This window comes from Sphaeramia orbicularis, chromosome 9 (assembly GCF_902148855.1).
Source record: "Sphaeramia orbicularis chromosome 9, fSphaOr1.1, whole genome shotgun sequence".
Classification (NCBI taxonomy): domain Eukaryota; kingdom Metazoa; phylum Chordata; class Actinopteri; order Kurtiformes; family Apogonidae; genus Sphaeramia; species Sphaeramia orbicularis.
In genome coordinates this window covers 1,269,743-1,296,171 of record NC_043965.1, presented here as the reverse complement: position 1 = coordinate 1,296,171, position 26,429 = coordinate 1,269,743, and the positions used below count along the sequence as shown (strand labels likewise).

The following is a 26,429-nucleotide window of genomic DNA, read 5'->3' as shown; positions in this document are numbered from 1 at the left end:
AGATGGGGGGTTCACTGCATTTTAAAAAGGACTTACCACTTGAAGTCAGTGTCGGGGGAACACAACAGGAGAATGAAGAAAAATTCACCAAGAGAAGGGTTGAGTTTTAAAAAAAGTTAGTCCAGAATCTGGTTTATTAAAAACAGCAAAAGTTTACAAAAATCAAAACTTGTGAATTATCAGAGAAGGCAGTTTACCACTAGTTTCTCTATAAAACACACACTTGTCAAAAACAAGGAAAAAGGAGCACACTTAAGGAGTTTCCTTCATTACTTTTTCTAGTCTTTAGTGACTGTTGGAGACTCCCATTATTCAATGACGTAATTCGTCGTAGGCTTATTATTGGTTAATCATAGAACATGTCAGTCACTCCATAAGCTAATTCTAAGAAAAGCACATGCTTTTGCATGTGCACAGCTTTTGCTTAACACCTGCACTGTTCGGCTAGCATGTCTGGACCACAAAAATCCCCTAGTTCATATTCTGTTTTTTCTGCTCTACGCTCTCTTTACCACAACTACTTTCTAAAGCTGTAAAAATCTATCTTTTAGGTAGAATCTGACCTCTGCTCTGAGTTCATCGCAGGCAGGTGTGAGTTCAATCAAAAGCACACACACACACACACAAATCAAACCTGACTGTTCAGTACCTCTTAAAATAAAAATACAAGATACAGTTGGAAAATATAACTCAGAATATAACTGAAGACTTGCAAAAATAAAAAGACTCTTCAAGCAAAACAGCTTTGTAATGTAAAGATTAAGCAGAAAACTAATGTTACTTTTCCTCTCCTCCATTTTGGTTCATGATGCATGATGTATGATATTCACCTGACAGTGTAAAATTCAAAGTCACATTCAACGACCATTTAATACGATATGTTTAACAATTCATTCATTCATTTGTTCATCTCTCAAAGCCACACACACTTTGTCCTGAACTAATCTATATTTATCCATAAATCAATAGTGAATAAAACTGAGGTCAGTGTCCTTGCAAGCATAAACAAAAAACTGGATTTATTAGTGTCACTACACGAAGAGATTAAAGATATACGCAATAGCCTGGAGTTCGCCCACCACAGCATCGTTACTCTACAAAAATCAAACGAGGACTTACAAACAACAGTCAAAACACTCGACGAACAAATACACGCCATCTCCAAAGAAAACAAGACTCTGAAAGAAACTATGTTGGATTTACAGACCCGCTCCATGCGTGACAACCTCATCTTTTCTGGTATCTCCGAGCAAACCCCCGACAACCCCGAAAGCCTCATCAAAACCTTCATTACAACTCAACTCAAAATCCCCCCCGACACTGTTCAAAACATTACGTTTCACAGAGTACACCGCTTAGGTAAACCATCATCCAAAGGACCCCGACCCATCATCGCAAAATTCGAACACTTCAAACAAAAAGAACTGGTCAGAAGCAGAGGAAAGGAACTCAAAGGAACATCATTTGGACTCAACGAACAATATCCACATGAAATAAACGAACGTCGCAAAGCACTGTATCCCATCCTCAAAGAAAACAGACGAAACAACAAACGCGCATCGATCATAGTGGACAAACTTTATATCGACGGACAATTATTTCGCAACTCCAAAATCACGCCATGGCTCTTCTGAACAATTTGCAATAGACTCATACATATAACTGTAACAACCCTGCATTTCGAACTGTAAGACTCATCCCCGACTTCGCTCCTAGGAAAAAAAAAAAAAAAAAAAGAGTAACCGCCTGCTTGCCCTATAGAGGACTTATACATCTACCTCACTGTTGTTTCTCTCTCTCTCTCTCTCTCTCTCTCTCTCTCTTCTATTTATTCTCTCTCTTCTTATGTGTGTTTGTGTTGCTTACATGTTATGTTGATGTCATTACTCACCGTTATGTCTAGTTATGTGTTTAGTCATCTATGTTTAATGTACCGAAAATTTGTGGCAGTTATAGCAACCAGCCCCCCTCCCTTCCCCCTCCCTATTGACTTCTTCTCTACATCTTATTCAAGACAAGATATACCAAACACATAATAATGCAGACACTTAATCTGGTTACGTGGAATGTACGTGGCTTCTGTACACAAACTAAAAGAATCCAAATCATCAATCATCTCATAAAATTAAAGGCTGATATATGTTTTATACAAGAAACCCACCTTACAAACTCAGAACTACAATATATTAAACTCAAATAATTCGATAAAATATTCTCATCCACGCTAAACACAAAACAAAGAGGTGTTTCTATCCTAGTCAATAAAAATATCCCATTCATCCATAACTCATCCATCATTGACCCACAAGGAAGATTTATCATTGTTAATGCATCTATTAATCATACAACATTCACATTTGCAAACATTTACGGCCCTAACAATGATGACCCATCCTTTTTCCATAACTTTTTCTCCTTACTATATAATTCAGCAAACATCATCATAGCCGGAGATTTCAACACCGTCATTGATCCCACAACTGACCGCTCTAGCACACCAGGTAACACAAGACACTGGCACTCAACGGAAATAATCAAACAATACATGAAGGAACTTGGACTTGGCGATAGTTGGAGAATGAAAAACCCATCAGCTAGGCAATATTCATATTTTTCCTCCCACCATCAGTCTTCATCTAGAATCGACTTATTTCTTGTAAGTAACTCAATTACCCAGCATATCCAAGAAAACACAATCCATCCCATCATAATCAGTGATCACGCTCCAGTCTTCTTATCAATAAAAACTCAAACACACATCAAGTCCCCCACAAGGTGGCGATTCAATACGTCACTTTTAGAGGATCCAGAATTTACCACATTAATCCAGAGAGAGTGGACATCCTTTCTAAAGATGAATGACTCTCCAGAGATCTCACCATCACTTTTATGGGAAACAGGAAAGACAGTCATTAGAGGAATAATCATTTCATATTCATCATATAAGAAACGACAGCAACAGGAACTAGAAACTAGTTTAGAAACAAAAATCAAACACCTTACACACCAACTAACCAGCAATCCCTGTGAAGCAAAACAAAATGAACTAGCTCAACTTAAAACTCAATTGGAAAGCATCATACACAAGAAAACACAATTCATCATTCAACAACTCAAATATGAAAACTTTCAGTACAGTAATAAATCAAGTAAATATCTGGCTAATCTATTACAACACAAAAAAGAAAAAGCAATAATCCCGGCTATACTAAATTCTACAGGTACAGTCACACATAACCCACAAGAAATCAATAATATATTTCACAAATTTTACAGCAACCTCTACTCTTCAAATAACAAACCCAGTCAAACAGAAATAGACACATTTTTAAATAATCTCAACCTACCAACAATACCATCTGATTTAGCCCACTTTTTAGACTCACCACTCAGCCTCGAAGAACTACATAAAGCTTTGCTCAAAATGCCGAACAATAAATCACCTGGACCAGATGGATTTCCTGCAGAATTCTACAAACATTTCTGGAACATATTATCACCACTACTCTTCAGAGTAACTACAGAAATAAAAACTACCTCCATTATACCCCCCCACATGAACACTGCTATAATAATGTTACTGTTAAAACCCAATAAGGACCCAACACACCCCTCCAGCTATCGTCCTCTCTCACTAATCAATACAGATCTCAAAATTATCACAAAAACATTAGCAACTAGAATGGAAACAGTCACTCCAGTCATAATCCATCCCGACCAGACAGGCTTCATTAAAAATAGGCATGCCTCAGACAACATTCGCAGACTTTTTAATTTGATCAACACATCACAGCAAAAACACAACAAAACCATTATTGTATCACTGGACGCAGAAAAAGCCTTTGATAAAGTAAACTTGACCTTTTTATTCTCCACCCTCCATAGGTTTGGTTTTGGACACTCATTCATCCACTGGATAAAAACACTGGACACTTCACCCAGGGCCACAGTTAGCACAAACGGGATCACCTCACCAAGCTTCACACTCCACCAGGGCACCAGGCAAGGACGTCCACTCTCTCCATCTTTATTTGCAATTTTCATCGAACCACTCGCCATAGCCATACGACAGAAGGAGAAAATCAAAGGAATACAATACACAAATTCAGAACATAAACTTAGCTTATATGCGGACGATTTATTATTACATCTACAAAACCCTTGCACATCATTACAAGAAACATTCAAAATAATCAACAATTTCTCTAAAATCTCACACTATAAAATAAAGTGGAACAAATCCACTATTCTACCTCTGACTGGGGATGCCTGGGATTCTGCAGCCCAAGATCCCTCACTCCCACTCCACATTGGTAATATTAAGTATTTAGGCATTAATATTCCTCCAGGCTGTCACAGTTGTTTAACCTCAACTACACCCCTCTGCTGAAAACCATAGAAGATGATTTTAAACGATGGACCAAGTTACCACTTACTCTCACTGGACGCATTGCAACTGTTAAAATGAAAACCCTCCCACAAATTAATTACCTATTTTCATTACTCCCCATTACTCCCACAGACAACTGGTTTCAAACATTAAACTCTTTAACAACTCAGTTCTACTGGAAAAATAAAAAATCAAGGATCTCACTTTCAACATTACAGAACTCAAAACCACAGGGCGGCCTTGAAGCACCAAACTTTCTGTATTACTTCCTGTCAAATCAATTACAATATTTACTCAAATGGATCCATACAGATCAGTCCAGTCCACCATGGTTACAGATAGAACAGAATCATTGTAAAACTACCTCACTCTCAGACCTCCCATTTCTACCACAGTCAATCAAGAAACAGGACTACTACAACAACATCACAGTCTCCTCAACTCTGACAGCCTGGTGGAAAGCCCACGAAATCACTAAATCATCACTGGCACCATGTAGGCTCAGCCCAATGTGGCACAACCCAGACTTCCAGCTGTACAACACCCCTGTTTACTTTCCATCATGGCAACACAAAGGCATCACTCACCTCCACCACTTATTTGAAAATAACCAGTTCATATCATTTAATACACTTATCCAGAAGTACGGGGTTGGAAGAGACCAATTCCTCCAATACCAACAATTAAAATCCATCATTAAATCTAAAATCAACACATCTAACAACATATTACAGTCTTCTTATTTAAGTGAAGAAATCTTTAAAATTACAACCCCCAAAAAAATAATTTCAAAAATGTATAAACTTTTTTCATTGTCAGAAACCTCCATAACACTCCCAACCACCAAATGGGAAAAGGACTTGGCTTTACCTCCCAACCTTGATTTCTGGATACAAATCAATAAAAACATCTTTTCCATGACCACCAATACAAATTTACAACTCATACAATATAAAACCATTCACAGAATACACATCACTCAGGGGAAAATGTTTAAAATGGGGCTGATTAGCACAGATATCTGCTCACAGTGCACCCTGGGTCACACAGATGATTATCTTCACGCCACCTGGTCTTGCCAGCCAGTTCTTTCATTTTGGATAACAGTCACAGAAACACTCTCGTGTATCTTGGGCTGCAGAATCCCAGCATCCCCAACGCTCTGTTTGCTGGGGGACTTGACACACATTACAATTCCAACTAAACACAATAACCCATTACTAATTTCTCTGACCATCGCCAAGAAAATCATTTTTCAAAACTGGAAATCAAAACACTCCTGCCATATCACCCACTGGACAAATTTACTCTCAGAACACATATCAATAGAAAAAATAACAGCCTACAAAACAAACAGTATATCAGCCTTTGAGGAAACATGGAACCCCTTCACAAATTATCTAAAGTCCACCCAGAACTCGTACCAAAGCAGTAACCAAAACCACAGCCACGTACAGGACCACATATCAGACCACATCCAACCCATAACAAACATTTTTTAATTGACATCATCCACATTAACTTCATTCTCTCTCTCTACCTCCATATACAGACAAACCAGGATCCCTGTTCCCCTTCATTCCCACCTACTCTTCTTTCTCCCCCTTTCTCTCCCCTCCCCTCTTTCTCTCTTCAACCAAGCCCCACCCCCCCCTTGCCTTTTTCCTTTTTTTTGGATTAGAAAGTAATATTTTTATTGTTATCATTATCATCATGTTAACATTATTATTATCATATTGCTATTTACATTTCTGATCTTTTTCATTGTAATATGACGTTGTTTGTCAATACTCTGTCATTGTTGTTGTTTTTTGTTTGTTTATTTGTTTGAGTTTCCTTTTGTTTATGTGTTGTTGTTTTTCTGTCCACATTGTCTTGTTAACTATCACCAATAATAAAAAATATATATATATATATATATATATATATATATATATATATATATATATATATATATATATATATATACAGGGTGGGGAAGCAAAATTTAAAAAAAAAAAAAAAAAAAAAAAAAAGTGAATAAAATTCAGTGAGCGGCTCAGTCCTCACTCAGTAAATTTGCTTTTATTGGTGCAAAATGTCCATGGGAAAAATCTGATATCATTAAAGATATTGTCAAACTTGTCTTAAAAATCTTCTTTTTCAAATGTAAATAATATTTCAAAGGAAATACATGACAGAAACAAAGTGAAATGAAGCTACAAGAATACATATATATTATATGTATTGAATATGAATACTCATTCTAATGCAGACCTCTGAGATCTGCGCTAAAATCAGCCCTGGAACGAGGAACTGGGCGAGTGCACACTTATAACCAACTAGCCCAGAAACAAGATAACGTGTTTTGCGTTGCATTGGGCTAACGAGCTAACGCGCAAATGCATTTTGCGTTGTGTTTGTTGTTAACGAACAAAGAGCGAGCCCAGAAACAGGATAGCGCAAAATGCATTAAATGGACACATTTTGCCTTGTACTGGGCTTAACAATTTAACGAGCTAGTGCAGAAACGAACCCCAGACTGGCCTACATCTGAAAAAGGTCTTGTGGTGAAGTCCTGGATTGTGTATATCTGCTGTCCACCACACCCACTTCCTGTCACCTGAGCTGTTAAACTGTTCCTGAGGTATGATGATTAATGACAAACCCAAAGATGCATGGAAGCACCTAAAAATACTGGATCCTTCAACGACAAATTACATCGAGAGACTTGATTTGGCAACATTTTTTCTGGTACATATCAAGCATAAGCAGATGGATATTATATATGCCTTCTATTCACTCATCACAGTTTGATTTATAGATCCCTGGAAAGAGGCGTACAGCCGTCCACGACAGCCTGGACTTCTGCAACCTGGACGCCCTTGTAGGTCCCGGTGATGGAGGTCCAGCCCTTTTGTCCTTGTCTGTAGGTGCGTTGGAGGCGGCCTGTGAAGGGGATGTTGGCGCTGTACTTGTACGCCACCATTTGCACCGAGCAGGAGTGGTGTGGTGGAACCTCGTGCTCAATAGAAACAGCGTGGGTGGTCGATTTCTTCTTAGTCGACCCTTCTGTAACTGTGAAAGATCTCTCTTCAGAAAAACCAATCGTTGTAGAGGCAAATAATGGGATTCTGGCAGTGACGCTAAGGGAGAAACCAACGGTTAGAGTAGAGCTTGTGCTCCACGATTCCTGTTCTTCTACAGTGTTTGACAGTTGAGAAGTTTGTTTTGCTGGTGTAACGTTGTTGTTTGAGACTCTGGTTGTGGCGAGGATCTCTGGAGGATTCTTGAGGACGTGTACCCCGTTAGTATGGTAGATGAGATCATGGATTTCCTCTTTAATTATGTCACGGCTGAAGGTTAGGATGTCGTAGTGCTTGTGCCAATGCTCACTACCGTCGTAGGGATGAAAAAAGGCTTCGTGTCTAGCGTGCACTTTTCCAAGACCAAATCTGGTCTTGGCGACGTATATGTCTAAGTCTGGGACGCTCTTGACTGCGTTCTCTGGCACCGAACCGTACGAACCCGGCTTCCACTCCAGGAGCTCGAAGTTGTCTTTGTTCACCAGGATCTCAAACGAACTCCTACGATGCTCACGTCCTCCAGCGGCGTAGTGACAGTAGTGATCCAAGGTAGGGCAGTAGAAACCAATCTCATGTTCGTATTTGGCCACGTATTCGTAGCGATTCTGATTTTCAATGTATGCTGCCACTGCCCCGTTGGGAATAGTGCCGGTCCAGGTCTGCCACTGCAGACTGGTGCGATGAAACTGGATATAATCTGAGGCCATGGCTGGTCTGACTGAGGCGGAGCTCAAGAGAGCTAAAAGCAAAACAGGAACAATTAGGAGATCCATTTGTAGATTCGATGACTGGAGTTCTTTAAAGAAAGCCCGTCCTCTAGATCTGGGTCACTGTACAAAAAAAAAGAGACAAAAAAAGCACAATTTTTAGATGAAGCCAAATTAAGCAAAAATGAACAGGAAAAACAACAACAAAAAAGAACAAAATAATCAACAAAATGAGTAAAAATGATGCGGGAAATAAAAGCAACAAACAAAATAATCTACAAATTGAACAAAAACGAACAAATTAATCACAAAATGAATCAAACAATCAATAAAATGTGCAAAAATGACCACAGTAATGCAGTTTAATTCTACTCATGTCAGACGTTTTGAAATGTTTTTGCTGCTCCTTGTCATGGGGTCAAAGGTCAAACTAAATAGTGACTTTAACCTTTAGTTCAGTTTTTGGTGTCTTTGATTAATTGATTGATTGATTGAAATCTTTATTTCAAACATGTAGACAGTGAAATCAAAACAAATATCAGCCAACAAAATATAAGTAATGGTGCATTAAAGGTTGATAAGCAAACAAACAAACAAACAAACATACATACATACATACATACATACATACATACAAACATACATACATACATACAAACATACAAACATACATACATACATACATACAGACATACATACATACAAACATACATACATACATACATACATACATACATACATACATACATACAAACATACATACATACATACATACATACATACATACATACATACATACATACATACATACAGACATACAGACATACAGACATACATACATACATACAAACATACATACATACATACAAACATACAAACAAACATACATACATACATACATACATACATACATACAAACATACATACATACATACATACATACATACATACAAACATACAACATACATACATACATACATACATACATACATACATACATACATACATACAGACATACAGACATACATACATACATACATACATACAAACATACATACATACATACATACATACATACATACATACAAACATACATACATACATACATACATACATACATACATACATACATACATACATACATACAGACATACATACATACATACATACATACAGACATAAATAAATAAAGTGTAGATGGATGTTCAGAAGCTCTGTAGTTACCATGGTAACACTGTCATTTTCTCCAGCATTGATTCCCCAGTAAAACCCATGGAGTTGGATCAATGACAGTGGATGGACACACTTGTTTTTCCGTTCAGTTATTGATACCTTTGCTGAAACAGTCACTTTTTCATCAGTTTTCTCTGTTTCTAATATAAAACTCAACTTTAATCTGAGCTTCTGTGAACGTCTACACCAGGGCAGTCAAACTCATTTTAGTTCAGGTTCCACATTCAGCCCAATTCCATCTCAAGCGGGTCGAACCATTACAATAATAGCATAAAAACCTATAAATAATGACAAGTCAAAGCTTTTCTCTTCATTTTAGCAATAAAAAACAAATTATGAAAATATTTGCATTTACAAACTATCTTTTCACAAAAAAGATGTGAATAACCAGAAAAAAATTTAATTTCTTAGGAAAAATAAGGTAAATTTGAACAATATTACACCTCATCTTATCACTTGTACATGTGCATTATTACACACAATATTACACAAACATAATATTGTTGAAATTTTGAAGTTTGGAATGTGGAACTAAAACAAGAATGTCTACAATATTATGTGTCAACTTATTAGTGATGGGACTTTTGGCTCTTTGAAGGGAGCCGTTCAGTCACTGAAAAGAGCCGTTCAGAAGACTGACTCTTTTATGTTTTTGGCATTATTTTGAAACACCAATGTTTTAATGACTAAATAGGCTAAAATAGGTTCAAATGTGTGGGCTAAATACATGACATGAGAAGTGACATTAGGCAAATGCTGGAATTGGACCAAAAACATCACAGTACATTATGTGGACTAATCTGTATTTTCTTATGAAATAACATTTTATTCCCCTCAAAACAAGAACAATAAATGTGTGCAAACATACAGAAAAAAATGCACAAAACACAACAGTGATTAATCATTGCAATTACTGAAATACCTGAACTGTAGTGACATTCTCAGAACAAGAACAGTATGTGTGTAAACATACAGAAAAAATGCACAAAACACAACATTCTCCTCCTGCCCAACTCCTTCCCAGTGACGCTAAATTGACAGGCGATCGGACACTCCCTCCTCAAAAAAAATTACGGCTCTTTACAAAGACTCGGTACCCACCGTTCATTTCAAAGAGCCGTTCAAAAGATTTGATTCGTTCATGAACGTCACATCCCTACAACTTATGAACACAACTTAAAATTTGGATCTACAAATCCACAAAACATTTAGTAACAGACAGAATATTGTTCAAATTGTACTTAATTTTCAGCTTGTTCACATTTTATTGTAAGAGTTAAAAGGCTGTTATTTGACTTTCGATCACATTGAGCTCAAACCAGTTCAACACCTCTGACTGTTCATATCTTCAGTGGAATTTTTGCACTCCATAAATTCACGCTGCGGGCCGAATTAGAACCTTTGGAGGGCCGGTTTTGGCCCACGGGCCGCATGTTTGACACCTGTGGTCTGCATGATCAGTGAATTAAATACAGGAAAATACATGATTTCATTGAAAAAATACAGAGGATAATATAATAAATGGTGATAAATCATTTTAGACAGGTGAAATCTACAGAAAAGTTTGCCATAACAGTACCACTGGGCTTTAATGGGTTAAACCTCAGGGCAGACCATCAGACGCTGATCATGACCTGAACATGAACTCCACTTATCGGCCTTGGCTTTCTCTGTCCATGTGATGGGTTTGATTTTCACTTGGACTTGGACTTCCTTCCCCCTGTGGAGCCACTGAATGGATAAATAATCCAGGGTGTCACCACTTCCTGTTTCTATTTCTGCTGCTCAGACGCTGAAACTAAACCAGTGTTCAGAACTCACACCTCCGCCCAGCACCCTGAACGCTGTGCATGTGTGGATCGACTATTTGTGTTTAAATCCAACAGTTTCCAGGTTGTTCCATACAGCAGAAACAGCTGAATCTGGTCCCAGTCATGTGTCTGTCCAATTAGATTCAATTCACATCAGTATTTGTTGAGTTCTAATTTTAAATGTGTTCAATGTAAATGTCCACAGAGTCCACATTCCACAGTGGATGTGGACAATTTAGTTCCAGATACAAGAGATTGTTCTAAGCTACGGGTGGATCCAACTGGAGGCTAATCGGAGTCATTTTGAATTTTTTATGAATTTTGTAAAATTGCTCAGTGATGACAGATTGTAGATGTTGTGACCTTGCTGTGACCTTGAACTTTGACCTACTGGGACCAAAATATACTGGGTTGGTCCCAGGGCCTGGGCCAGGGCTGTCAGACTCATGTTAGTTCAGTTCCACATTCAGCCCAGTTCGATCTGCAGTGGGCCGGACCAGTGAAATAATAACAGTGAAAAAAGTAAAATTCTATTATGATCAGGTTTACATCTACAAAGTTTCCTTAAAAATCCGAATAACATGAACAATTTGAATTGTCTTAAGAAAAACAAGTGCAATTTTAACAATATTATGCCTCGGTTTATCAGTTTATCATTTACACATCGTCCCTCTAGAATCAGCTGCTTCTGTGTCCACTGTTCCTCAGTTGTAGAAAACAGAGTTTGTAAATGTCACCTGTCTGATCTGGGATATTTACAGTTCTCACTCCTCTTCTGTGTGGAACAGTGTTGACTGTGGAAGGAACCCGAGACAGATTGTTCTCATGTTCTAAATCTCCACAGGCTTACAGATAGAAGAAGTTCAAACTGAACACAGAACTGTGTGATTCCAAGGTGTGGAAGTGTTCCCTGGTCCACATGTTCTGTGTCCACCAGAGGAGCTGGAGCCTTTACAGGTGTCACTGATGATCCACATCAGAAGTTCTAGGTCCACCACAGCTGGACTGAAAGAAGTTAGGAACAAACTAAGAACGTTTTAGTCACTGATTACATGGATTTTAGACTGAGGTCACAAAATGACACAGGAAAAACCATCCTCTGCTAGTGTTTTCAATCCACATGTATTTAAGGTGGACAGCTAAAATGAGCACATCTGTCCTTTTTCATTAAAGGTGGAATGGTGAAGAAACGTGTTGGGACACTTGGAGGACCTGAGGAAACTGTGTTCACTCAGTTTTCATGGAAAACAACCATTTTCATCCATACTTCAATCCTCAAAGGAGGAGAATTAGTTGTGGAATGGAGGCAGATGATGTGGAACAGCATGAACCACCTTAAAGACTGAGGAGTGATGAGGAGTGAACATTCTGAGTCCACTCAGATAAAATCCATGAATGAGACACATTCTCATTTGAACCTGACACCAGACAACACTGACCGCTGGACCAGAATCTAGAACAGAAACAATAAAAATTAGGAAAAAAAAGTGTATTGAGGTTTTGCACAAATGTCACATGATCACATGGTTTGCTGTTTACGACCCCATATTGGTAGGCGAGCTTTCCTACAAATATATATATATAAATAATTGTCAGTGAGACTCAGTTGTTCAATCCACTGATAAAAACTGTATTTGGACAGTTTATCAGTGCTTATACATGTTATACATTCACAAAAATACATTTATTCAACATTTTTGTTGTGAAACCTCCTGTAATTACACAAGATATTTGTCAATTAACAAACAAGTCTGGTTCAACTGACAGAACAAATACTTCTGTTACGGTTTATTGTCAGTAATTTTATCTCGCTTTATTATTTTTGTTTATTTTTACAGTATTAAACTTTAAATTAACAGTTTAATCTCATAAACAGAAAAGAAACATTTGTAAAGTTATGATATATTTGCAAATGTATTTTAACTGTATTTTTCTGTGGAAAAAAAAAAAAATCTTTTAGAAAATGGAGATTTTATGGTTGTTAACAGTTACGGTCTTTTCATGTCATTTTACATTTGACATGTAAAATCACAGCCTGTTTTTGTCATTTCATTGATATTTTCCAGTATCTTAAAAATACAGGAAAAATCTGTAAAATAAACAGTGAAAATTCTGTTAAATTACAGATTTTTTTACAGTGCAGATCTACTTCAAAACACAGTCTGCACATGACAATACATGGACTGGACAGGTTCTACCAGTGGAACATTTAGACTTCTGTTAAATAAAAGGACACAAACCAACATACATGTGAACAAACCTTCATATACCTGGAAAACAATTCTAGTTTTCGTCATTTCGTTAGTTTTCATTAACGATAATAACCTTGCTCTTCATTCAAACCATACGGCATACGGTGAGGGTCCTAGGAGTTCAACACCACGGCAGCTCTGTAGCAGAACCAGCTCCTACAGCCCTGTTCTAAACACTCTTCAGTACGTGATGAGTGAAAAACAACAATCCTACTGTAAATAAACTGTGTCCTTTGTTCAAAAATGTTGCTGGAAAAAAATCACCAAACTGAACCACGCACTGAAAACAGTTTATCCAGTTAAATAACACACTGAGGAATTCAGCTGTGTGTCATGAGGTTGGATGAGTTTCTGAAACTGATGATCACATGATATTAACCCTTTCATGCATGAATTATAAGAACCTTAGTCGAGATTTTTTTCTGCAGTGTTTTTATTCCTCTTTAGGCATGAAAAAACAATGCAATTGAAATGTTTTTCAATCAACAAAAATGTCCACTCAGCTGGACACCATGCCTTTAATTTTTAATTTGTAAGAAACCATCATCAGAAAGTGATATACGGTGCAAAACCTATGAAATAAAAACTTTTTTAATGCAGTGAATCTGATGTTTTCTTACATTTTAACATACTCTAATGCTAGTTTTTACTCACTTCACGGAGATAATATGTACAAAAAAATAACTGTTTGATTAAGAAAACTGTTATTTACAGTCTAATAACAGTTACCAAATATTAACACTCAAACATGTCAGTGCAGATCAGGTTTATCTAGAACAGCAAAGTTACAGTAATGGTCTGAATGTCAGTGTATTATTATGGGATGGTGCATAAGTGTCCACTGTGTCGGCTGATATGGAACTAAACCAACAAAACCCATGAATATACAAGAGAACAGCTGGAGAAGAACTGACCACTGGAGTGACCACTGGAGTGACCACTGTGCATGAAAGGGTTAAAGTGACTGTAGTACTGTCACCTGTAGACTCACCTGGTCCACTGGGACCTGCAGACTCACCTGGTCCACTGGGACCTGCAGACTCACCTGGTCCACTGGGACGTCAGTCAGACCCTCCTGGATGGAGTCCACTCTCTGCTTTCTGTTTCACGTCTTCCTGTTTGGACTCAGGTCTCATGTTCCACCAGCAGACGGAGTCCGACCCATATAAGGTCCAAAAGACTTCCAGCAGCTCTCTCTCTCTCTCTCTCTCTCTCTCTCTCTCTCTCTCTCTCTCTCTCTCTGTTGTGGTTTCCTTTCCTAGCAGTTGCACAACCACATGTTTTTCACCTTTCGTTCTCCTCTTCCTCCTGTTTTGTGAACTTTCGGACTCTGTTGTTTCCGTCTTGGATCAGCTGTTAGCTCTGAGCCTGACTGGACGACTACGCAGAGAAACTGGAGAGTCCTGCAGTTACAGAGGAAACGGAGGGGCTGCAGCTGGAGTCAAGCACCCAGAGAGGAGGCGGAGTCTAAACTGGGTCTAAGCTGCAGACCTGCCCCCCCCAGCCCCCCCCAGCCCCCCCCAGGCCCCAGTCATCACCTCTGGGCCACCCTCTACCACTGTCCTGAACTTTACACAGTCTGCCAATGAACTGTAGACCACTGGACGGGCCAAAGGTGCCCCCCCACCCGCACTCACACCCACACAAACACCTGTTACAGATGCACACACCTCCACCCCCCTCCCAGTCCCAGACTAACAGGAATGGGGGGGGGGGTTCATCACAGACTTCATGGACTGGTGTGAGTGGAACCACCTGGTCCTAAACACCAGCAGAACCAAGGAGACTATGACTGACACCCCCAGACTCACCTCCACCTGCTGAGGAGACTGAGGTCCTTCAGAGTGGGCGGGGCCAGACTCACCTCCACCTGCTGAGGAGACTGAGGTCCTTCAGAGTGGGCGGGGCCAGACTCACCTCCACCTGCTGAGGAGACTGAGGTCCTTCAGAGTGGGCGGGGCCAGACTCACCTCCACCTGCTGAGGAGACTGAGGTCCTTCAGAGTGGGCGGGGCTCCTCTCCTCTGACACTGTGGTGGTCTCTGCAGGGCTCTTACAGAGACAGATGGAAACTCAATAAACTGGTTCAGAGAGACAACTCTGCCCCAGGCTGCCCGCTAATGCTAACCCACTAATGCTAACCCTGACCCTCTGTCTTTGGCTGCCCGCTAATGCTAACCCACTAATGCTAACCCTGACCCTCTGTCTTTGGCTGCCCGCTAATGCTAACCTGCTAATGCTAACCCTGACCCTCTGTCTTTGGCTGCCCGCTAATGCTAACCTGCTAATGCTAACCCTTACCCTCTGTCTTTGGCTGCCTGCTAATGCTAACCTGCTAATGCTAACCCTGACCCTCTGTCTTTGGCTGCCCACTAATGCTAACCTGCTAATGCTAACCCTGACCCTCTGTCTTTGGCTGCCTGCTAATGCTAACCTGCTAATGCTAACCCTGACCCTCTGTCTTTGGCTGCCCGCTAATGCTAACCTGCTAATGCTAACCCTGACCCTCTGTCTTTGGCTGCCCGCTAATGCTAACCTGCTAATGCTAACCCTGACCCTCTGTCTTTGGCTGCCTGCTAATGCGAACCCACTAATACCAACCCTGACACTATTTAAAAAAATGAAAAGAACAGAGCAGAAGAACAAACATGAACCCTGAAACGACTCAGCTGAATGTTGTTCAAATCAGTCCAGTCTTTGCATCAGGAGCTGGATGGTAGAAGATCAGCTGAAGCAGACACTGGGTGGTCTTCACTGGGACTTTATTCAAACTCAGTACATTTCACCTGGAGCTCAGGTTCATGGGTCACATGACCAGCTGTCAGGTTTTTTTTTCCTTTTTGTGTGTTTCAACATTTCTTTTTACTCCCAAAAGTGAACATTCCCCAGAACCGTGATCACATTTGTCCCTTTTTCAACAACATTTCCCAGAACTTTTATGACCATGAATTTATTTACCAGTTAAATGAATTCATGGTCAGTGCACTACACCTCCAGTCCAGTAGGTGGTGGTAAGAAGAAGCTTAAGGCCAAACAAGCATTCCACCAATCAGCGATCTTCGACACACAGCCCCGCCCCCAAGAATTCTGGGGAATCTGAAAAGTCCAATCCCCCTACGAGGAACTTTTTAACAGGGAAAATTTGTGGTTGAGGGAAAGTCATTTTTTTCTGGGTAATTTTGGTGGAAACTATGGAAGTGATGAAAGTTCCTGTGGTGAAAAAGGGTTATTTATGTTATATATTATATATTATTATATATTATGTAAAACATTTATGCTTTGAAATATTCATCCTATTACATCATCTTAATGTAACCCAGATCCATGATTCAGACCATTTGAACCATAAACAAACCAACCACCACCACACCAGACTGAAGAGGATCAAACATGTTCCGTCTGTTCTCCCTCATAAAACCATCACCCACGTCATTTCCTGATCTCACTTCATCTATATTTTTAAATCAAAACAAACAAACATTAATACATTCAAACAATATTTAAAAAAAAACAAAAACCCTGCAATTATGTTCATCTGCATGCTTCACCCACACACGTCCATTAAACTGCATCGTTAAACCTCCATAAACTCCACATTCCCCCTTTAACTATAAGTGTTTTTGTTTTAGATTTTTTTTTGCTATTGTACATTTTAACAGGTATGTGTAAAGTTTCAAGGTTCTAATAGTTTTGGATTTTTCACTATAGTTTAGTTTAATTTAGTTTTGACTTTTTTTTCTCTAATTCAGTTCGTTTTAATTTGTTTTAAGAGCAGGTTTGATAGTTTTTATTAGTTTTCATTTTTTCCTAAATGCTTAGTTTTAGTATTAATTTTAGTTCAGTGGTCTCTTTTCTCTTCTTCTCTGTCGTCATATTCAAATCAGTCCCAGACAGGACTCTGCTGCTTTAGTCTCCATGTTTCCAGGTAGAGTGGGGACCAGAAGACGACTGGAAACCACAAGTGAACACAAGTGACGGAGCAAAAAGTGTCGTATGGAGACAGCAGCTAAAATTGCTAGAACTAAATAAATCACTTTTGTATCAATCCAATATTGACAAAGGCGAAAATGAAGGGAATTTTATCTATAATTTTTATACGTTTTAGTTAGTTTTGTAAGCACTCAATACAGTTTCAGTTAGTTATCGTTTTTTTCTTTTAATTATAGTTTTTATTTATTTCAGTTAACAAAAATGTTTTTCAATTCTAGTTTTCGTCATTTCATTAGTTTTCGTTCACGATAATAACCTTGTAAAGTATGTATAAAGCTGTCTTTCAGCGCATGCTAATCGATGTTATCCAGTGTTTTAAAGACTCATTGTGATTTTTTTTTCTTTACAATTACAAATTCTGTTGTATGTATATTTATATTTTCAAGGTTGTGTTTACCCCAAACCAAACAAAAAACAAACAAATAACACAACAATACTTCGATTTCCCACCTATTTTGTATTAATTTTCTTCTTTTGACCAAGTCCCAAAACTTAGATCTGAAGAACCACAAGAACAAAAATAATCAGTGACACCTCATTTAAAGGTAATAAACTCTAGACACCAAACAGGTAGGAAGTCCCATTAGCTTCAATCACTCTCCAGCTGATTCGTTACTTAATTACGTTGCTCAGGATTACAGTAAGATAAACTTAGAAACTCAAGTGCGGAAAATCTCAGCTTTGTAGCCAGGCATAACATGTCGACTGTATGTTGACAACAATTTCAGTGTAGAAACTTCAGAGTATTGAATACAAAATGGGGACGCTAATGCTAAAAAAAAAAAAAAAATCTGCAAATATGCAATAAAGAATGACCCATGATTGGTATTGGCATCTTTTCCTAAGACTAACCAAAGCGCTTTAATTCCCTGAACTTAAAAACGTGTCGCTTTAATATAAGAAAAGACTGAAGATGCTTGTTTTCATTCAGTTCAAACCAAAGTCTTTTTAAAAACTGAGCCAAACAGCTGTCGTTGCGTAAGGATATTAACTTTTTGTTCTATCCTGCATTTATCCCAACCAGCCCCGTCTGTGGCGCTAAAGGCTAAATAAAATGAATCCTTTAATGGTAACTGAAGGGCAGACTTAGATGTGTTAGTGGTTTGTAGAAGGCGTGTATTCGTCATCATCAAAGCATAGATTAGGATCATTCTAGAGGAACACATGGGTCCACCACAGCCAGGACTTCTCCAACCTGGACACCCTTGTAGGTCCCGGTGATGGTGGTCGTGGCGGTTTTCCCGTTCCTGTAGGTGCGTCTGAGCTGAGCTGTGAAGGGGATATCAGCGCTGAACATTCGTGCCTCCATTTTCACAGTGCATGAGTGCCTTGGTGGGACTTCGTGTTCCACTTTAACTGATCTGGAGATGGATTCTGTACGAGTGCGCCCTTCATTGAAGCCAAAAGACTCCTCCCTACCCATTTCAACGGTTGCGGAGGCAACCGATGGGGTTCCTGCAGTGATGCTAGCTTTGGTACTAATGCTGAGATTAGTGTTTGTGCTCCATGTGCTGGATTCTGTGATTGACTGTGTCAGTTCAGTGGTTTGCTTTGTTGGACGACTGTCTTTGTTTACAACTCTGGTCGTGGCGATGATCTTCGGAGGATCTTCATTATCTGTACCCCGTTGGTTTTGTACTTGACATCAACGATTTCCTCCTTGATTGTGTCACGTCTGAAGGTCAGGACCTCGTAGTGGCTGGACTTATACTCTTTACCATTCCAGGGATAATAGAAGACTTTATGTGAAGCATGGACTTTCCCAAGGCCGTATTTACCTCTAGCAACATATGTGTCGTGACCCTCAAGTGTCTTAACTGCGTTCTCTGGCACTTTACCGTATGAATCAGGCTTCCACTCCAGGAACTCAAAGTTGTCTTTATTCACCAGGATCTCAAATGATCCAGCTCGACGCTCCTCGCATCCACAAGGATAGTGGCAGTACCGATCCAAGGAAGGGCTGTAGAATCCAGGCTGAAGACCGCATTTAGCAACGTACTCGGTGCGTTTATATTCTTCATTGTAGATGGAAACTGCTCCATTTGGAATGGAGCCGGTCCAGCTCTGCCATTGCAGACTGGTGTGGTCAAACTGGAATTTGTCTGAGGCCATGGTTGGAGACACGGAGATGGAGTAAGCTTGTTCACAAGAGATGGATTTACTGATGAAGGCTCCTTTGGAGTGATGTCAAGAATCCTGAGACATGGAAGAGAAGAGTGGAGCTTTAGGGTCAACTGTTCTGAGAAGAAGACAGAAGACACCAGATATGGACACAAAGAACAGAAGACACCATATATGGACCCATAGAACAGAAGACACCATATATGGACCCATAGAACAGAAGACACCATATATGGACCCATAGAAAAAAAGACACTAAATATGGACACAATCTGTCACAGATGTCGTTTTTCTAATCTTTCTCATTCTAGTTTCTCCAAATGAGTTGCTTTATGTAAAAATAAGTGAGGTCAAAGGTCAAACCACTCACCCTTTTTTGACCGAAGGCAGGTGGGAACAGGCCAGGAAGACAAAAGTAATCCAAGAAAACAAAAAAATCAAGAACAGGCAGGGTGTTTTGGAGAAAACAAAGACGGTGTTCAAACGATGGTGTATATACTAACCATGTGAAGTGGGTGGTGACAGGTGTGTCAGGTGGGTGGGGGAAACCAGGAGGTAAAGTCTGGCAGGTAAAGTGGTTTAACAGGATATAGGCCCTTTCCCACCAAAAGGCCCAGGAAGTTATTTGGGTAAAAGAGTTCCTGGTAACTGCGTTTCCACCGCACCCCAAAGTTCAGGGTCATTTATTCAAATCAGGTTGATGATGTATGAGGAGCAGTAAAAAAACTGTAGTCCAGTTCATGTCCATTCACAAACTAACCTCTAGTTCAATAAAATGACACAGAACTGTAAATGGACAGGTTGGGTTTAACATTTTACTGATTGTGGAATCATTTAATCCATCTGGAATAAATTTTAAATGAAGTTAACCATCATTACAGATCCTTAATTTGTATTTAAAAATGGTAGAACATGTATTTTCAACTTCTCATTCCTTAAACTCAATCACATCTAACTTTCAGTGTGATGGATGGTTCTGTTCCATTTCTATTGTTTTGTAGATATAGTCCAGGTTCAACCTAAAGTCAGACAGATTTACTCAAATGCCTGCATTTAATTCGACTGCAGATTACCGATAAAAGTATTTACACTCTACTCATACTTTGATGTCTTGTAGAAGAACAGACAGTGTTAGGTTAGATTTTTTTTTTATTAAAATTTGAAACAAAACAAAACAAAAGGTGCAAAAAAAAAAAAAAAAAGTGCCTTGAGATTAAATGGATCCAGGAGGAACAATGCGGTTTTCGTCCCGGTCGCGGAACGCTGGACCAGCTCTATACTCTCCATCGGGTGCTCGAGGGTTCATGGGAGTTCGCCCAACCAGTCCACATGTGTTTTGTGGATCTGGAGAAGGCGTTCGACCGTGTCCCTCATGGAATCCTGTGGGGGGTGCTTCAGGAGTATGGGGTCCGGGGCCCGTTGCTAAGGGCAGTCCAGTCCTTGTATGACCGAAGCAGGAGCCTGGTTCGCATTGCCGGCAGTAAATCAGACCTGTTCCAGGTGCATGTTGGACTCCGGCAGGGCTGCCCTTTGTCACCGGTTCTGTTCATAATTTTTATGGACAGAATTTCTAGGCGCAGCCAGGGGCCAGAGGGGGTCCGGTTTGGGGACCACAGGATTTCATCTCTGCTTTTTGCAGATGACGTTGTCCTGTTGGCCTCATCGAACCTGGACCTTCAGCGTGCCCTGGGGCGGTTTGCAGCCGAGTGTGAAGTGAGCGGGATGAGGATCAGCACCTCCAAATCCGAGGCCATGGTTCTCAACCGGAAAAAGGTGGTCTGCCCTCTCCGGGTTGGTGGAGAGTCTTTGCCCCAAGTGGAGGAGTTTAAGTATCTTGGGGTCTTGTTCACGAGTGAGGGAAGGATGGAGCGTCAGTTTGACAGACGGATCGGTGCAGCGTCTGCAGTGATGCAGTCGCTGTACCGGTCGGTTGTGGTGAGGAAGGAGCTGAGCCGAGAGGAGAAGCTCTGGATTTACCGGTCAATCTACGTTCCTACCCTCACCTATGGTCATGAGCTTTGGGTCAGGACCGAAAGGACAAGATCCCGGATACAAGCGGTCGAAATGAGTTTCCTCCGCAGTGTGGCTGGGTCCACCCTCAGGGATAGGGGGAGGAGCTCAGTCACCAGGGAGGAGCTCAAAGTATAGCCGCTGCTCCTCCACATCCAGAGGAACCAGCTGAGGTGGATCAGGCATCTGTCTCGGATACCTCCTGGAACACCTCCCTGGGGAGGTGTTCCAGGCATGTCCTGCCGGGAGAAGACCTGAGGGAAGACCCAGGACACGCTGGAGAGACTGTGTCTCTGGGCTGGCCTGGGAACACCTCGGGGTCCCCCTGGAAGAGCTGGAGGAGGAGTCTGAGGAGAGGGAAGTCTGGGTGTCCCTGCTTAGACTGTTACCCCCACGACCTGGCCCCGGAGAAAGAGGAAGATAATGGATGGATGGATGGATGGATGGATGGGTGAGATTAAAAGGGAAATAAACATGTGTGACAGGTTCAGGCTTCTGGACCTGGGTCTGGACCAGCTGGTCTGGGACAGCTGGTGTGGAACTCCATGGTCCCGGTCCCTTTTTTGTTTTCCTACAGGAAAAGTAATAAAAATGCATAAATGAATAACAGAACACATGAGTACAGATTCCTACTACTATGATGTGTCATGTGACCTCTCTGACCTGGGCCGTTGTAAACAGCAGTAGATGTTGGACCAGGACACAAATGAGCCACAGGTTCAGAAAAAGAGGAGAGTCCGTCCGGTCCATTTCAGGTGGAAATCACAAACATACAAAATAAATCAGTGCTCAGCTCACAGTGACAACACAAATCCATCCAGTTCTGTGATTTAGGTTTAGTGTCAGACTGTTGACCAGTTAGCATTAGCATTAGCATTAGGTTAGCCTGACTTTTGGCTAAACACCTGATGCGGCTGACTACTGTTACAGCATGGAATGAACTAAACAGTGAATATTTCTGTCATATTCAGACCATTGGTTTGTTCGACAGTCAGATCCACTGCGACTGTTGTGCTCCTTTAGTTTCTTTTAATCCTGCATAAGTTTCTTCTTCTTTCCTCATATTTCTTTAGGCTTCTGTCTTATATTTGGCTCCGACAGCTTTTATTCGAACCTCGCTAGTTTCACGTTGATGATTCAAAGTCCATCTGAATTTCCTCCTCTGCAAAAACGCTCAAAAGTGTGTGGACCTCGTTCTCTGTCCACTTGTTGTAGCTTCTCTTTTGGTCCATTTTCTGAATTATCACAATACAAAGCTTGTGGAAATTAAATAAAGATTTAATTAAATAGCGGTGGGTGAACAGAATGCGGAAATGCTGCCAGTATAGTCCACCAGCGTTCTGCAACACACAGCCCCACCCCTAAATGTTCCTGGTAATCTGAAAGTACTACCTCGCTACCAGGAACTTCTTCGGGGAAAGTTTGGGGCTGGGGGAAAGTTATTTACCTGGGTAATTTTCAGTGCAAATGCACTGGGGCTTTTGAAAGTTCAGGGTAATGGTCAAAGTTCCCGCAAAAGTTCCTGCGGTGGAAAAGGGCCTATGGAGAATGCGAACTGAAGATGACAGTTTGAGGAAGTTTTTGCACGGTGTTTTCCCAAACGTAAAAGCTCCTTCAGTTCCTCCTTCAGGTCCATCTTCAGCTTTTATGCACTTCGTACCATTTGTATGTTTTCTAATCTTAATTTTAGTCTTTCATTGTTCCGTTCTTATCAGTTTTAGTGGTTCTGTTTCAGGAGTTGAATGTAGATCGTGTCTGCTGTGATTCCATAACTCATGATCACATGCATGTTGATCTGAAAACACAGGGATTAGTTCATATATTTGAACTCCAAGTATTTTTCTGAGGTTAATTAAGCAGTGACAATGATCGAAGAAATTTCAATTTTAAGGCAAGACATTGTTTTTTTTTTGGTCATGTTTGTATTTGTTAAAGCCATGCATTAAAAAAAAAGAAAAAACAAATCAGTGTTGGCTTAAGATAATTCAGATTTCTTGTCATCTTTTCTATTTTTTTTCTTTTGCGTTTTTTGCATCCTGGCAGGTAAAGTGGTTTAACAGAGTATGAAAATGCGAACTGAAGATGACAGTATGAGGAAGTATTTGTACGGTGTTTTCCCAAACATAAAAGCGCCTTCAGTTCCTCACATGCATGTCGAGCTGAAAACACAGGGATTAGTTTAAAAGAAATCAAATGAAAACAAAACAAAAACACTTTCCCTGAGGATGACTCCAAGTGTTTTAATTATTAAGATGAATTAAGCAGCAAAAATGTGAAAAGAAATTGAAATATTAAGTTGAGACTGTGTGTAGTTTTTGTCACACTTACTCTTGTTCCTCTCTGAAGGTAAATACAGTAGCACAGGGAGTTACACAAAATGATCAAGAAAATTAACCAAATAATGACAGAATGAACAGAAAATGGAGAAAATACATAAAATTAAGAAGACAAAAAAAATTATGCACAAAAACTAACAAAAACCTGCTGAAATAATCCAGAAAATGGTTCACAGGTATATTCTGTCTGAGGGTAAATACAGTAGCACAGGCGTACCTCAGGGAGCACTGCGCTGTCCTCTTTTATTTCCATTATACAATAATAAATGTAGAGGCAGTCAGCTGAACAATTTTATTATACATGTCGCAGATGACACAGTTTTCTTAAGACTGTTGTGAGCTGGTGATTGCACCTCAGTGTAGACTTTTATTATTGTGTTTAATCAGTATAAATCTACTTTTTAAATAGTACTCAGTACTCTTTGTCTACATGTTGTAAGACACATGCATGTGTACATTCCTTGTATTTTACTGTGGATTTCCTCATGCTTTAGTCGTTGCCTGAACGCTGAGACGTTGGACTGGTTCAACGACAAACTGCTCAAAGTAAAAGATAACAGAGCGGCCTCATTTAATATAAAAAAAAAAGTAGAATTTTATGAGGTGCAGATTTTCTGCTGGGCTTAAACTGCACGATTCATTGATTTATTGTGTAATATCGGATTACTGTTGCTGTTAGTTTTTTATTTGTTTGTTTTTTTATATAAATATCTACAATTCTTGCAGGATACAGTTCAATTTATCTGGAGCATGAATAAAAGCATATATTTGTAGGTGGATTACACATAAAAATACAGTAGTATACTGTTTGTTTTTCTTCTACACTGGTTTGTTCCACTCAGTAAATCATGTTTTCAGGAGTTGAATGTAGATCGTGTCTGCTGTGATTCCATAACTCGTGATCACTTGCATGTCGAGCTGAAAACACAGGGATTAGTTTGTATATTTGAACTCCAAGTATTTTTCTGAGGTTAATTAAGCAGTGACAATGACTAAAGAAATTTCAATTTTGAGGCAAGACGTTTATTTTTTTGGTCATGTTTACATTTTTTTACAGCCACACTAAAAAAAAGAAAAAACAAATCACTGTTTGCTCAAGATAATTCACATTTCCTGTCATCTTTTCTATTTTTTTTTCTTTTGCGTTTTTTGTGAACTGAAGATGACAGTATGAGGAAGTATTTGTACGGTGTTTTCCCAAACATAAAAGCGCCTTCAGTTCCTCACATGCATGTCGAGCTGAAAACACAGGGATTAGTTTAAAAGAAATCAAATGAAAACAAAACAAAAACACTTTCCCTGAGGATGACTCCAAGTGTTTTAATTATTAAGATGAATTAAGCAGCAAAAATGTGAAAAGAAATTGAAATATTAAGTTGAGACTGTGTGTAGTTTTTGTCACACTTACTCTTGTTCCTCTCTGAAGGTAAATACAGTAGCACAGGGAGTTACACAAAATGATCAAGAAAATTAACCAAATAATGACAGAATGAACAGAAAATGGAGAAAATACATAAAATTAAGAAGACAAAAAAAAAAATTATGCACAAAACTAACAAAAACCTGCTGAAATAATCCAGAAAATGGTTCACAGGTATATTCTGTCTGAGGGTAAACACAGTAGCACAGGCGTACCTCAGGGAGCACTGTGCTGTCCTCTTTTATTTCCATTATACAATAATAAATGTAGAGGCAGTCAGCTGAACAATTTTATTATAATCTTTGCAGATGACACAGTTTTCTTAAGACTGTTGTGAGCTGGTGATTGCACCTCAGTGTAGACTTTTATTATTGTGTTTAATCAGTATAAATCTACTTTTTAACTAGTACTCAGTACTCTTTGTCTACATGTTGTAAGACACATGCATGTGTACATTCTTTGTATTTTACTGTGGATTTCCTCATGCTTTAGTCGTTGCCTGAACGCTGAGACGTTGGACTGGTTCAACGACAAACTGCTCAAAGTAAAAGATAACAGAGCGGCCTCATTTAATATAAAAAAAAGTAGAATTTTATGAGGTGGAGATTTTCTGCTGGGCTTAAACTGCACGATTCATTGATTTATTGTGTAATATCGGATTACTGTTGCTGTTAGTTTTTTATTTGTTTGTTTTTTTATATAAATATCTACAATTCTTGCAGGATACAGTTCAATTTATCTGGAGCATGAATAAAAGCATATATTTGTAGGTGGATTACACATAAAAATACAGTAGTATACTGTTTGTTTTTCTTCTACACTGGTTTGTTCCACTCAGTAAATCATGTTTTCAGGAGTTGAATGTAGATCGTGTCTGCTGTGATTCCATAACTCATGATCACTTGCATGTCGAGCTGAAAACACAGGGATTAGTTTGTATATTTGAACTCCAAGTATCTTTCTGAGGTTAATTAAGCAGTGACAGTGACTAAAGAAATTTCAATTTTGAGGCAAGACGTTTATTTTTTTGGTCATGTTTACATTTTTTTACAGCCACACTAAAAAAAAGAAAAAACAAATCACTGTTTGCTCAAG

General features: G+C 39.4%; 2 protein-coding genes across 2 annotated transcripts; both read right to left on the bottom strand.

The window, feature by feature from the left end:
* Positions 1 to 6,516: 6,516 nt before the first annotated feature.
* Positions 6,517 to 14,916, bottom strand: LOC115425773 (natterin-3-like). The gene is made up of 2 exons (XM_030143528.1): positions 14,504 to 14,916; positions 6,517 to 8,285 (listed from the first exon to the last, which is right to left on the bottom strand). The coding sequence occupies exon 2, from the start codon at positions 8,226 to 8,228 to the stop codon at positions 7,188 to 7,190; it is 1,041 nt and encodes a 346-aa protein (XP_029999388.1). The 5' UTR covers positions 8,229 to 8,285; positions 14,504 to 14,916; the 3' UTR covers positions 6,517 to 7,187.
* Positions 14,917 to 17,707: 2,791 nt separating this feature from the next.
* LOC115425776 (natterin-3-like) lies at positions 17,708 to 20,057 on the bottom strand. Its single transcript, XM_030143531.1, is given in 3 exon segments — positions 17,708 to 19,055; positions 19,058 to 19,643; positions 19,939 to 20,057. Coding segments are annotated over 2 exon segments (963 nt in total). The 5' UTR covers positions 19,560 to 19,643; positions 19,939 to 20,057; the 3' UTR covers positions 17,708 to 18,594.
* Between the last annotated feature and the right edge of the window lie 6,372 nt (positions 20,058 to 26,429).

What these genes read in the sequence shown, in the direction of transcription:
- LOC115425773 (XM_030143528.1), bottom strand. Translation starts at nt 8,228, where the DNA reads ATGGATCTCCTAATTGTTCCTGTTTTGCTTTTAGCTCTCTTGAGCTCC.